The sequence below is a fragment of the Pelodiscus sinensis genome, unplaced genomic scaffold (assembly GCF_049634645.1).
Source record: "Pelodiscus sinensis isolate JC-2024 unplaced genomic scaffold, ASM4963464v1 ctg34, whole genome shotgun sequence".
Classification (NCBI taxonomy): Eukaryota; Metazoa; Chordata; order Testudines; family Trionychidae; genus Pelodiscus; species Pelodiscus sinensis.
In genome coordinates, this window is record NW_027465849.1 from 5,240,383 (window position 1) to 5,252,883 (window position 12,501).

General features: G+C 61.6%; 1 protein-coding gene across 1 annotated transcript; it reads left to right on the plus strand.

Moving 5' to 3' along the window:
• Window positions 1–6,161: 6,161 nt before the first annotated feature.
• Window positions 6,162–10,612, plus strand: LOC142823844 (maestro heat-like repeat-containing protein family member 7). Its single transcript, XM_075915466.1, has 11 exons — window positions 6,162–6,590; window positions 6,890–6,993; window positions 7,309–7,431; window positions 7,966–8,033; window positions 8,146–8,251; window positions 8,521–8,616; window positions 8,786–8,890; window positions 9,280–9,415; window positions 9,645–9,739; window positions 9,989–10,141; window positions 10,501–10,612. The coding sequence occupies exons 1-11, from the start codon at window positions 6,200–6,202 to the stop codon at window positions 10,516–10,518; spliced, it is 1,395 nt and encodes a 464-aa protein (XP_075771581.1). The 5' UTR covers window positions 6,162–6,199; the 3' UTR covers window positions 10,519–10,612.
• Window positions 10,613–12,501: the final 1,889 nt, after the last annotated feature.

Below are 12,501 nucleotides of genomic sequence, written 5' to 3' on the forward strand. Positions count from 1 at the left end.
AAAGCGATGGGACTTTTCAGTTTAGAAAAGAGGAGATTGAGGGGGGATATGATAGAGGTCTATAAAAACATGAGTGGTATGGAGAGGGTGAATCAAGAAAAGTGATTTATTAGTTCCCATAATAGAAGAACTAGAGGACACCAAATGAAGTTAATGGGTAGCAGGTTTAAAACTAATAAAAGAAAGTTCTTCTTCACACAGGGTGTAGTCAACCTGTGGAACTCCTTGCCAGAGGAGACTGTGAAGGCTAGGACTATAACAGGATTTAAAGAGAAGCTAGATAATTTCACGGAGGTTAGGTCCATAAAAGGCCATTAGCCAGGAGATAGAAATAGTGTCCCTGGCCTCTGTTTGTGGAAGGCTGGAGAAGGATGGCAGGAGACAAATCGCTTGATCATTGTCTTTGGTCAACCCACTTTGGGGCACCTGGTGCTGGCCACTGTCAGCAGACAGGCTACCCAGTACTGCCGTTCTTATGTTAGGGTTCTTGGTTGGGGCCCAGGGCAGAGCCCATCGGTTCAGAGCTGCTAAGAGCAGAGTTATTTGCACTTACGTCCCAGCCAGACTCCCTCGTATCCCCTAACACAGGGCTGGGGGGATCCTTTTTTGGGTCGGGGGCCACAGAGAAATCCGTCGGGCCTTGTAGGAGTTGGGCGGCAGGAGTGGAGCTTAGTGCCTACGGGGCCAAGGGAAACAGAGAGGGCACCATGTCCACAGGGCCGGGGTGCCATTTTCCCTAGGGCCTCCGGGGGGGGGGGGGGAAGTGTGTCTATGGTCTAGGAGCCAGGGCCCACCAAAGATGAATCCGACCCAGGCTCTGGTACATCTCTGCAGCGCTGCCGGCCGGTTCCCCCACCTCTTGGTCCTCAACCCAACTAGACCCGCTTCCCGGCGGCTGGTTGCCCCCCGGCCAGCCCCGCTCCCTCCAGCCCCCTCCCAGCCAGCCCTGCTTCCCGGCGGCCGGTTCCCCCCCACCCCCTCTCTTCCAGCCAGTCCCGCCCCCCCCCCCCCCCCCCCGGCCCCTGCTGTTCGGTATTTTTTTTAAACCATCTGGTAACCCTAGCAGGTGGGGGTGAAAAGTGCATGGAAATGCCTGCACAGGCGCGTCTGGGAATGAGATGCTGCTCTAACATCTCCGCCTCTGTTCACTTCCAGCCCCTGCCTCGTGGCGCTGGCCCCCCCGTGGCCTGGGAGGGCTCCCCAGGCGCACCATGGCCCGGCATAGCAAGCTGCAGAAGCACGTCCTGAGCCTATACAGGCAGTTCCTGCGCACCGGCCGGGAGAAGCCGGGATTCCTGCCTCGCATCCAGGCCGAGTTCCGGAAGAACGCCAGCATCCCCCGGGCCGACGTGATGCACATCGAGTATCTGCTCCGCTGTGGCCAGAGGCAGCTGGCGCAGCTCCGAGACGCCAACACCAAACAGATGGGCACCTTTGTCCAAGCCAAACCGGAGGAGCAGTGACCCCTGCTGGTTGGCGCAAGCGTCTGTCTTGTACTGGGACGGTTGGGGGTGAATTCACAGATCAGCCTTCCTGGTTCTCACATCCCTGTGCACCCCTCGTGTCCAAACACAGGTGCCTGGCTTGGCATTTGCTGAGCTAAGGTGTCTTTATTGGCAGCCAAGCTTTTAAACAGTTCAGGTGTGGATGGGTGATCTGGAGGAGATGCTCTTGTTTCCAGGACCTGGTACACAATTCATTCTACCCCTGCTGGCTCCTCTCTTCGGGTATGTCTACACTACAGCGCTAGTTCGAACTAAGCTAATTCGAACTAACGCGTCTAGAACTAAAAACTAGTTTTGCTAATTCGAACTAGCAAGTCCACATTGAGTGGACTCTGAACAGGGCTTAAGGATGGCCGGAAGCAGTGCCAGCAGGGCATCAGAGGAGGACTTAAAGCGTGGAGATGCAGTCTCAGGCTAGCCGAGGGCTGCGCTTAAAGGGTCCCGACCCCCACCCCGGACAGACAGTTCTAAGGGGTGCCCCGCTTGAAAACCAGTCCTGGCTTGGAGTGCCCGGAGTACCCACACTGGGCACATCACACCACTCAGCCATCAGCCCGGCTGCACTTGCCGCAGGCTGCCATCTGGGGAGAGGGGGTAATCGGGGGGCTGCAGGAGAGCTTCCACCCCCAGAAGCCTGCAGAGCCAGCCCAGTCCTCCTCATCGGGGGCTCGTACCCCATTCCTCCCTCACCTCCTTCCACTTACCCTTCCCTAGCCCCCCTTCTTATTGATGTACAAAATAAAGATAACGTTTCTTCCAACATTGACTCTGTCTTTATTGAACAAAACTGGGGGAGACTGGGAAAAGGAGGTGGGAGAGGGGAAGATTAAGGCTGGGAGAGGGGAGGGCAACTAACATGATAAGGGGTTGGGAACAGGTCCCAGATGAAGAGAGGCTACAGAGACTGGGACTGTTCAGCTTAGAAAAGAGGAGACGGAGGGGGGACAGGATAGAGGTCTCTAAAAGCAGGGGTTGGGTGGAGAGGGTGCATTGAGAAAAGTTCTTCCTGAGTTCCCATAAAGAAGGACTAGAGGACACCAAAGGAAAGGACTGGGTAGCAGGCTTGAAACTAGTAAGAGAAAGTTGTTCTTCTTGACAAAGCAAATAGTTAACCGGTGGAACTCCTTGCTGCAGGAGGCTGTGAAGGCTACAACTAGAACAGAGTTTAAAGGGAAGTGAGATCAAGTCATGGAGGTTGGGTCCATGGAGTAGTCTTAGCCAGGGGGTAGGAGTGGTGTCCCTGCCCAAAGTTTGTGCAAGGCTGGAGAGGGATGGCACGAGACAAATGGCTTGGTCACTGTCTTTGGTCCATCCCCTCCACGGTCCCTAGGGTTGGACGCTGTCGGCAGACAGGCTACTGGGCTAGATGGACCTTTGGTCTGACCCAGGACGGCCATTGTAAGCTCAGGGCTCAGGGTCGGGGGTCTCAGTGGACCCCCTTGATTTTCATGCAAACCTGCTCCTGGGTGGCCAGGCTGGCAGCTCTCCTGCCCTAGATGGCCACTTTCCTGTGCCTAGTGCGGAGATCGTGGACAAGGTCCACGATGTCCGCACTAGCCCAGGAATGTACCCGCCTCTTGCGGTCCCGGGCAAGCTTCCGGGAGCTGCCAGCCTGGTCCCGGGAAGAGGGGGTGGGCTGGGGGACATCGGGTGGGTGGCTCTGTGCCGTGCAGGGCTTGCACCTGGCACGGGCACCGTAGCCAGCCCGTGCCCCTTTAAGAGGTCCGGGGCCGGGAGGGGGGCATAGAGTTTCCCTGGTGTTGGCCAGAGTGGCCACCAGGGAAACCTGGGGAGGACTAGCCTCCCACTCGTTTGAATTAAGGGGCTACACAGCCCTTAATTCGAACTAGTAAGTTCGAACTAGGCTTAAGCCTCGTAAAATGAGGTTTTCCTAGTTCGAACTAAGCGCTCCGCTAGTTCGATTCAAATTCGAACTAGCGGAGCGCTAGTGTAGCGGCTATGAATGTTAGTTCGAACTAACGTCCGTTAGTTCGAACTAACATTGTAGTGTAGACATACCCTTCCATCCTTAGCCAAAGAGGAACAAGCCAGTTAGCCCAGGGAAATAAAAGAAAGGGAGAGCGGTGACGGAAAACCCTGTGTCTGTCATTTTTTCAAATGATCTATCTTGCCTAAAAGCCTGTCAGGGATTGGGCTCTGTTGCAGGAGGTGCTGGCGAAACACTCCGTGGATTTGGGTGCTACAATTCCTGAGTGTCGTCCGCCTTCCTGCCCCCTCCCCCCACCGAAGCGCTTTGGAAGGCTCACAAAGGACAGAGACCTGCCTTTTGAAAATCCGACTCCCCACCGGTGTCTCAAGACAGGCGGCTCTCTCTCGCCAAAAACGGAGGCAGCAGCGTGGGATGACAGGCAGCCAGGTCGCAAGGGGAGGTGCTTTTTAGACCAGTTCCCTCCTGGCACTCCGTACTGCTGCCTCTGTATCAGAGGCAGCAGCACAAGCTGGCAGCAGCCCTTGCCTGGGGGCTGGGTCTGAGCTTCTGGACCTGGTGCAAACTGGAACTGAGCGAGGCTGCCTGCCCGCCTGGCTCCTAACACACTGTAAATGCAGAGCCGCGGAGGGGGTAGGTCCCGCACCCAGCGCGAGCCAGGACTGAGACAGCTGGCCCCTGGGGACTATCGAAAAGTCAAGTAACCGATAAGAAATCATGAGGTTAATTGACTACTCAGTGAATATCTAACGTCCCTAATCCCTTTTCATAGTTCCCCTCTGGACTCTCTCTCCTAAAGCATGGCCCTGAGATCTGGACACAGAGCTCCAGCTGAGGCCTCCTCCGTGCCAAATAGCTAGGAGAGTGACCTCCCATGTCTGCCGTACGTCTCCTACCATGCCCCAGGGCTATGCCCTCTTACTGAAGGGCTTTGTGTCTGAGATCGCTTCTCTCCCAGGCGACGTCTACACAACGAGTTTTTTTGGCAACAAATATGCTAACGAGGGACTCTATGACACGCAATGTCATTTGCATATTTTCTGCCGATCCGTTTTTGTGCTCGGGGTTTGTGCGCAAAACCAAGCCGTGTGGATGTTTACTTTTTGTGCAAAAAACCCCCTTTTCCCACAAGATCCTTATGCCTGCAAAAAGGCCGACCGATCTTGTGCAAAAAGGGGCTTTTGCCTAAAAAGAAAACATCCACATGGCTTGTTTTTGCGTGTTCTTGCGAAAAAACATGTGGCGCGTCTACACTCTACGTGTGTTCTTGCAGAAGTAAATTTGCAGTAAAGCATCAGAGAACAGGGCTCCTTGCACAGGAGTTATTCCTCTCCCGACGATGACTAAGCCCCCTTTGTGCAAGAGCTGTTGTGCAAGAAGGCAGCGTGGACGGGCACCAGGGGCTTCTTGAGCAAGACACTTTTATGGCTAAAATGACCATCAGAGCTTTCTTGCACAAGAGAGCGTTCACACTGCCATGGACGCTCTTGTGCAAAAGCCTATGGCAGGGTGGAGGCACTCTTGCACGAGACCTTTTGCGCAAGAACTCCGGCGTGAAACAGCTCTCGTGCAAGAAGCCTGCAGTGTAGGGCAGGGAGCAGCCTATGAGGGAGGGGGAGGGACCCCTAGTAATGGCTCAAACTTCCCAGGGGGGTGGCCAGAGGCAGGACATTTGCCTGGCAGGGTGAGGGGGGGGCGGTGACCTCACAGGGGCTTTGGGCAGCCCTCAGCATATAAGGCAAAGGGCAGGTGGGGAGGTGGTGACCTCACAGAGGGACCCACATCTCAGGCTGATAAAAGCGGGGGGCGGGCCCAGGGGACTTTGGAGACCCCCGGTTGCTTTAGCTCTGGTGCGTCTCCTCCTCACGGTTCCTTCGCGTTCTGTGAGTTCCACATCCCGACACCTTTGTGACGAAGGTAAGAGCCCCCAGGGGTTGGATCCCGCCCGGGGCCGGCTGGGTTCCAGGCAGGCCCAGCCCTCGGTCAGAAGGTGATTCCTCACCTGGGCTGCGTCCTTAGCGCCACTGGGGCTTTCTCCTGGTTGGTTTCCCTTTTCCTCCATCCCCCCACATTTCTGCTCTGTTCTTGCCTCCTCTGTGACCTTCCCTTGCTGCCTCCCCCAGCTTGGGACCCAACAGACTAGCTGAAGGACGGGGGGTGGTTTGCAGGAGCCGTGGGGTGGGGGATGCAGCCCCCATTGTGGGGACTGGGGAGGTGGGGCTGGAACAAGTCTATGCCGGTGTCTTTGGGGAGAACGCTCCACCCCCCACACCTTAGATTCTCCCCTGATTGGCCAAGAAGGGGCTGTTGATGGGCAGGAGACTCGTGGAATGAGGAGTAACGGTAGTTTGAACTAGGAAGCCTAGTTCGAACTACCTAGTTCGTGCCCCGTGTAGCCGCGCTGCACGGGGTTCGAACGAGCGGGGTTTTAAAAATGGCGGCTCCCCGCTTATGCAAATGAAGCCCGGGAAATTCAAATCCCGGGCTTCATTTGCAAGTGCGGTATGCCTACATTACCCTCCTAGTTCGAACTAGCGGGGTAGTGTAGACATACCCTCAGGTCCTTGCAGTGCCTGTGCAAGACCGAACCGATAAGCAAGGGGCCATTTGGGGGCTGGGGGCAGTCGCTCTGGGGAGCTGGAACCCCTGGATTTCGTTCATCAGGCTGCGCCCCAAGCTCCCCTTTGCTCCCCTCATTTCCAGCATGGCCAAACGTTTTCGGCTGTGGTTCAAGAAAGCCCTGAAGATGGCCCCAGGGCCGGTGGGGAGCAGCTTCTCCGTCCCCGCGGGCGGGGAAGCTGGATCCCACCAGCTCGGGGCGACTCGCCCACCGGCCAGGCCCCCCCGGACCTGGCTCCAGAGGCGGCTGGGCAGGCGGGACCCAGCCCAGCGGGGGAGCCGGGTAGGGTGGCTCCGGGGCCTCCTCTGTGGAGAGAAACACCTGCCCCGGGAGCCCAGCCCCCATTACCACCAGGGGGCATCGCCCTGCCCGGCCCCCGGGGACCTGCCAGTCTCCGGGAGCCCCCAGCCCGTCGCTCCCCGCACCAGCCCCTGCAGCTGTGGGTCCAGGTCCGTCAGCAGCAGCGACTGGGCCTCCAGCTGCAGCCGGGCCACCTCCCGCAGCCGCTCAGACCCAGGTGAGGGGCCGTGAACACGCTGGGCCCAGGGGCTCACCCAGTACCCGGGGGGGGGGGGGGCGGGGAGGGGCAGCCCCAGTGTCTGCCCCGCACCCTGGGCAATGGATGGGGGCGGGGGCTGCTTGGCTCTCTTCTTCCTGGTGGGGGCTCTGCTGAGGGCGTTGGCAGATGCGAGGGTGGAAGGGGGATGGGTCCCTGCGAGGGGCGTGTGGGGCCCAACCTGCCCTGGGTCCCTGACATGGGGGCGCGTGACCCCTGCTGGCCGCTGGAGTCACCCTGGTCCCTTCCCTCCCGCACAGAGCCCCCCTGCGCCTCGGCGGAGCTCTGCCAGGAGCGGGTGGACTCCCGGGTGGAGGAAGGGGCCTTCTACGACATCGAAGAGCAGCTCCACACCCGGGACACGGTAGGAACCTTCTCCACACGGGGGGGACCCGAGATTGTCCGGCCCCTTCCCAGCACGGCCCCCCCCCCTCCGGGAGGGGCTTGTCCCTGGGGATCCCCCTGGGACCCCTTCTCCTGCATGACCTGGACCCCCCAAGCTGGGGGCTCTTGTCATGCACCAGCTGGGCCCCCACAAGCCTGAGGCAGCAGTTGGGGGGGGAGTGTGGGTGCTTGGACAACCAGCAGCTCCCACCTCCACTCCTGGGAGACCTGAGCCCTGCAGCTGTCCGTGGGGGGCAGGCAGGCCCCAGGCTCACAGACTCTCTCTGGGGTGCAGAGCCCAGCCGCCCTGCAGCGGTTCCTCTTGGCCATCCCCCTCGCCTGCCTCGCCGCCCTCCAAAGGGGCGAGGACACCCTGGCGCCGCGCTGCTGCAAGGACACCATGATGGCCAGGATCGTTGTAAGCGAGTCGCGGCAGCCGGGAGGAGGGGAGGGGATACTTGGGGTGGACGCGGGTCTGCCTGGGCCATGGCGGCGGGTGGGGGTGCTGGAAACGGGATGGGTGGAGCCAGGAGGGCTGGAGGTGGACATGGGGAGGGTGGGTGGGGATGCTGGAGGAGGGAGGGACACAGAAATGGGGCAGGTGTGGGGTGCCGGACAGGAAGGGGGATTCGGGACAGGGAGGGGTCTCCCCGGGCCATGGGGGGCTGGAAGGGAGCCGAGCGGGCTGCTGGGGATGCGCCTGGGGAGCAGGGATGAGGAGGTTCAGAGGCTGGTCACCAGGGCAGGGAGGGGCAGGAGACGGCCTGGGGACAAGGACTGAGCTGGTCCCGGTTTGGGAGGGGGGTGCTGGGAGGGGCCCTGTGTCGGGCAGGGGGGCTACAGGGCAGTGGGAGGCAGTGGGGTTGGATCCTGCTGGGTGGGGGCGCTGGCCGTGTGAGCGTCTCTTGGGGGCCCAGCCTCACACGCCCCTTTGTCTCCTTGGGTCTCCCAGGAGATCATGGAGGACTCGCCCCCCCCGCTGGTCTTGGCCGACTGCCTCAACGCCGCCTGCAGCCTCAGGTACCGACCCCCCCCCGCCGACTCCCCCCAGAGCAGATCCCCTGGCCAGGGAGTGGGAAAGTCTCTGTCTCCTGCTGCTCAATTAACAGCCTCTGCCCCTCTCTCCTGCCAGCACCTTGCAGCCTCCCCTGCGGGCCCAGCTCCTGAGCCCCCTGCTGACGGCGGCCGTGGGACAGACTGTGTCTGGGGACTGGCAGCAGGAGCCCATCCACACGCAGGTACGTCCCTCCGGGCCCTGCTCCCGGGCTGGGCTGGAGCTCCAGAGAGGAGGGGGGGGGGCAGAGGGAGGGAAGAAGCTGCAGGTTTGGATCCTTCCCTCCAGGGTTCCCGTTGCTCTCCCGGGGGGCCCGTCCCTTCCACGCCCAGCCTGGGCTCCTCCCTGCTCTGCGAGGCGGCTCAGACCCTGCTCTAGGCTGGACCCCGGAGCCAGCGGGTGGCTTGGATCCCCCAACCCCTCTCTGACCCAGGGCTCCCCCTTGTCTTGCAGCAGTTCATCCGGGCCCTTCCCTACGACCTCCAGGCCCTACTGGCGAGCCTCCTCGCCGAGTCCCCAGACACCGCCCGGCTGCAGCTCATAATGGAGGTGAGCCCCGTGGGGGAGACGGGGCCATTGTCCCTGCTTCCTCGGGGGGGGGGGGGGCGAGAGAGGAGCAGTGTCAGTGGCTGGGGGGGGCACAGTCCGAGAGGAGCCCCAGGCTCTGCCCAGAACCGGCACCTCCCTACGGGTCCTGACCTGCCTCTTTCCCCCCCAGCACCTGAGCCCGTGGCTGGAGTCCCGCCTGCCCCAGGAGCGAGCCAGGGCCCTTGGCAGCACCACGGCCCTGCTGGGAGTCGCCACCACCCTCCCGGGGTTTGACGTAAGTGACCTCGGAGCCGGGGGGTCTGGGGCTGCAGGGCGCGGGGCTGGGAGCGTCCCCGGGAGGCAGAGGCAGGGCCGGGAATGGGCCGGGAATGGGCCGCGTTCTCCTTTCCCCGGGGAGGGGCGACCCTGGGCCCTTCAGGGGGGCTCTTGAGGGACTGGGCCTGGGGACTGGGGAGTGGCCGTCAGTGGATCCCCTTGTTCCACCCCCGGAGTGACCCTTCAGTCGGGGCCATTGCTCAGGGTTGTCTCCTCGCAAGGCCGGCCCCGCCCCGCCCCGGGAGGTGTCTCTGTCCGTCCCCCGAGCTCAGACCCGCCTCGGCGGCCGTTTGCATGGGACGTGCAGCCCCAGGATGCTGAGGGACCCCCCCTCTTCTCTCCCCTCAGAACTCCGCCGACTGGCCGAGGATGGGTCACCACGTGGCCCAGCTGGGCCTTTTTATTTCGGACCCATCCGAAGACGTCAGCCGGCTGGCCCGGGAGGGGGTGCACAGCCTGTATCAACTCCTCCTGCACCACAGGGGTAAGGAACCCAGCCGGGACCTGGGCCCCAGGGACACCCTGAGGGTGCCGGCGGCGGGGGGAGGGGACCCAGCCCTTTTCCCCCAGACTGGCCCAAGGGGGGATGCGTCCCTCTGTGTTCCCCTTCTGCCCCCTGTGCCCCTCCATTTGCCCAGGGATGCCTGCAGGGACCCGTGGGAGGGGAAGGGCTCAGACCTGCCAGCAGAATGACCCTGTTGTGTCTCTTGCAGGCCTCAACATCCACCAGGCAGAGGACCTGTGGTGCAGACACTACTACAAAGAAAGATGGGTCCTGGCTCACAGCAACAGCGTGAGGGTGGGAGAGGTAAGGACGCGCTGCCAGGGCAGGGCAGGGCTCGGGGGTGGGGCTGGCTGGGGCCCTCGTGGGGGTAGGAGGGTCTTGGGGGCAGGAGGAAGCTGTGACCTGGGGCAGGGGTTGGGGGTGCCGGGTGAGGAGAGCGTCTGGGTGCAGGGTCTGGAAGGGAGTTTGGGGGAGGAGGAAGCTGTTTTAGCCCCAGGAGTTGGGGCCGGGCTCTGGGCCGTCAGCTGAAACCTCCTGTGCTCTTGATTCCAGGTCTTTGGGCAGCTCTTTACACCAGAGCAGGAGAACTCCTTTTTAGACAAGGCTCTGCTCGCTGCCCGCTCCCCCCTGCGGCGCCCCAGCCAGGCCGGGCTGGTCCTGGCCCACGCCCTGCATGGGCAGGCCCATCAGCTCCTGGAATACATGGTGAGCAGCCGGAGCAGATCAGGAGAGTGGGGCAGGGCCAGGGTCTCCTTCCCATCCCCTCAGGGAGTCCCCCGCCCCTTTCCTCAGGCTGCCCCCACCCCACGTCCCTGCTGGCAGAATCCCTCCTGCCCCTGCGAGCGTCCCTGGGGGTGGGGGAGGCTCTGAACACAGAAACTGTCCTAGGAGGCGGGAGGGGGCCGAGGTGTCAGGAGCTCTGGGGGGGGGGGGGGTCAGGAGCTCACCCTGCGGGCCTGACGGGGGGTGACCAGAGAGCAGGGGGGAGGAGGGTGGAAATGCTGGGGGGGCCAGTTCCCCTGAGTCCCCAGGGATGAATGTGACGGATTCTGCTTCCCTTGCAGCAGGAAGACACCCAGTGAGAGCAGCAAGAGCTGAGGAGCCAGCAGCTGCGTCCCCCTCCCCCCAACCCTCCCAATTGTATTGAATTGTATTTACATTCTCATTAAACAATGTTTCAAAAAACATTTGGATCAGGCTTGGTCAATAATTTGTAATGGGGGGGCCATTTTGGCAACTGATCAAGGGCCACATTTCTACCGAGGGGTTTGGGGTCTGGGACGGGGCGGTTGGGTGCAGAAGGGAGCTTAGGGGTGGAGCCTGGGTGCAGGGGGGGGGTATGATCTGGGGCGGTGGATAGGGGTGCAGGGTCCAGGAGGGGGTATGGGCGCAGGAGAGGACTCTGGCCTGGGGGAGGGGCTCTAGAGGGGTGCAGGGTCAGGGAGGGAGCTGTGACCTGGGTGAAGGGGGAGCAGAGGGTTTGGGGGAGGGGGTGCGGGTGCCAGAGAGGAGTCTGGCCTGGGGGAGGGGTGTCGGGGGGTGCAGGGTCAGGGAGGGAGCTGTGATCTGAGGGAATGGGGGACGCAGGTTCAGGTGGTCGCCTGGGACAGGCAGTCGGGGAGGGGACGTGGGCGCCAGGGGCAGGCTCTGGCTGCGGAGGTGCCTACCTAGGCAGCTGCGTATGGGGGAGCCCGACTGTCACCTGAGGGGATGGGGGAGCTCAATTTTCAACTGTGGGGAATGGAGGAAATACTGTGGAGTGGAGGGAGCGAGATGGGGGGGGCTGAATTGTTCCCGGAGGGGAGATCTCCCTGGCTTGGGGGGGGGGGCGTTTCCAGCAAAGCCCTCACATAAGAGGGGGACAGACGGGGGGAGGGAGAGGACGGGGATGGGCAGGGCAGGTGGAAATGGGGGGGGCAGGAGAAGGGAAGGGGGAGGAGATGGAGGAGAGCAGGGGATAGGAGTGGGGGCGGGGATGAGGAGCAGGACAGAGGCAGGGCAGTGGTGGTGATGGCTGAGCGATGAGAACAGCTCGCAGGGAGCTTAAAGCCAGCAGATGCTTTTCGGCAGAGTTGCCATTTGCCCTGGCGGCTTTGCCAGAATAGCTGTGCCAGTGGGGGGGGGGGGGGCGGGGGGGGGGCTTTTGCCACACCCCCAAGCCAAGCCAGCTGTGGCGGCAAAGCCTTGTGATGTAACCTAAGCCCTTGGCAAGGTCGGGATCAACCTGCTCTGACAATTTCTCGGACCGGCGGGATGAGAAACAAGGATCGTGCAGGGAGATGGGGATGACTAGGAAGCGAATCCAGGTGTGGGGGGAATATCCTGGGTTGGAGGGTCAGTCGATACCCCCGCCTGCCACTGTCTGCCGGGGCTCTGCCCGCAAGATGGAACCAACAGCTGAGTTTGCTTTTCTGCCCCGTCGTGGGCACAAAAGGCCCAGAGCAGCCTCCTGCTATCTTGGAGGAAAGGGGCCAAAGTTCAGGAAGCAGGTGCCAGGCTGGGCTGGAATCCACGAGCTCCGCTTTTGCTTTGCCCTTCCTGGAAGCTGGGCTGCAGGTGAGTGGCGGTTTCATCTCTGCTCTTGGGGTGTTTCTTGTGGGTTCCGAGTGTGGATCTGAGAGGGGCTGCGCAGGGGCAGTGTCATGAACGAGCTGTAAGCGTTACAGCCCCTTCTGCGCAGGCTGGCTCCAGCCTCCCGTCTGTCTCCAAGCCCTGGGGGAGAGGCGGGAGGCCAGCAGCATGGCCTAGTGGAGGGGGCAGGGGGTTGGGTGTAAGAACTCCCGGGTTCTAATCTAATGCCACCTAGTGACTAAGGCACAGAGTTGTGTGTTAGACCCTTGCTCCGCAATTCTGCGCTCACTCTCGCGCTGGTGACCTTGGAGAGGCCTTTCAGGTCTCCCTTTCCCTGTCCATCAAAGGCAGGCAAGTGCGATGTAATGCCCTGGAGCAAGTGCTTTGGGACGTGTCGCACAAGTGTGCCTGGCTCACAAGCGTGTCAGCACAGGTGTGTAAAAGCGTGACGAAGGCTTTGAGATCGATGCCGAAGGCTTGTGAGGCTGTGGCTG

Coding starts and splice junctions, on each gene's coding strand:
- LOC142823844 (XM_075915466.1), top strand. CDS start 6,200: ATGGCCCCAGGGCCGGTGGGGAGCAGCTTCTCCGTCCCCGCGGGCGGG. Junction 6,994..7,308: donor AGCTCCACACCCGGGACACG/GTAGGAACCTTC, acceptor TCTGGGGTGCAG/AGCCCAGCCGCCCTGCAGCG. Junction 9,740..9,988: donor ACAGCGTGAGGGTGGGAGAG/GTAAGGACGCGC, acceptor TCTTGATTCCAG/GTCTTTGGGCAGCTCTTTAC.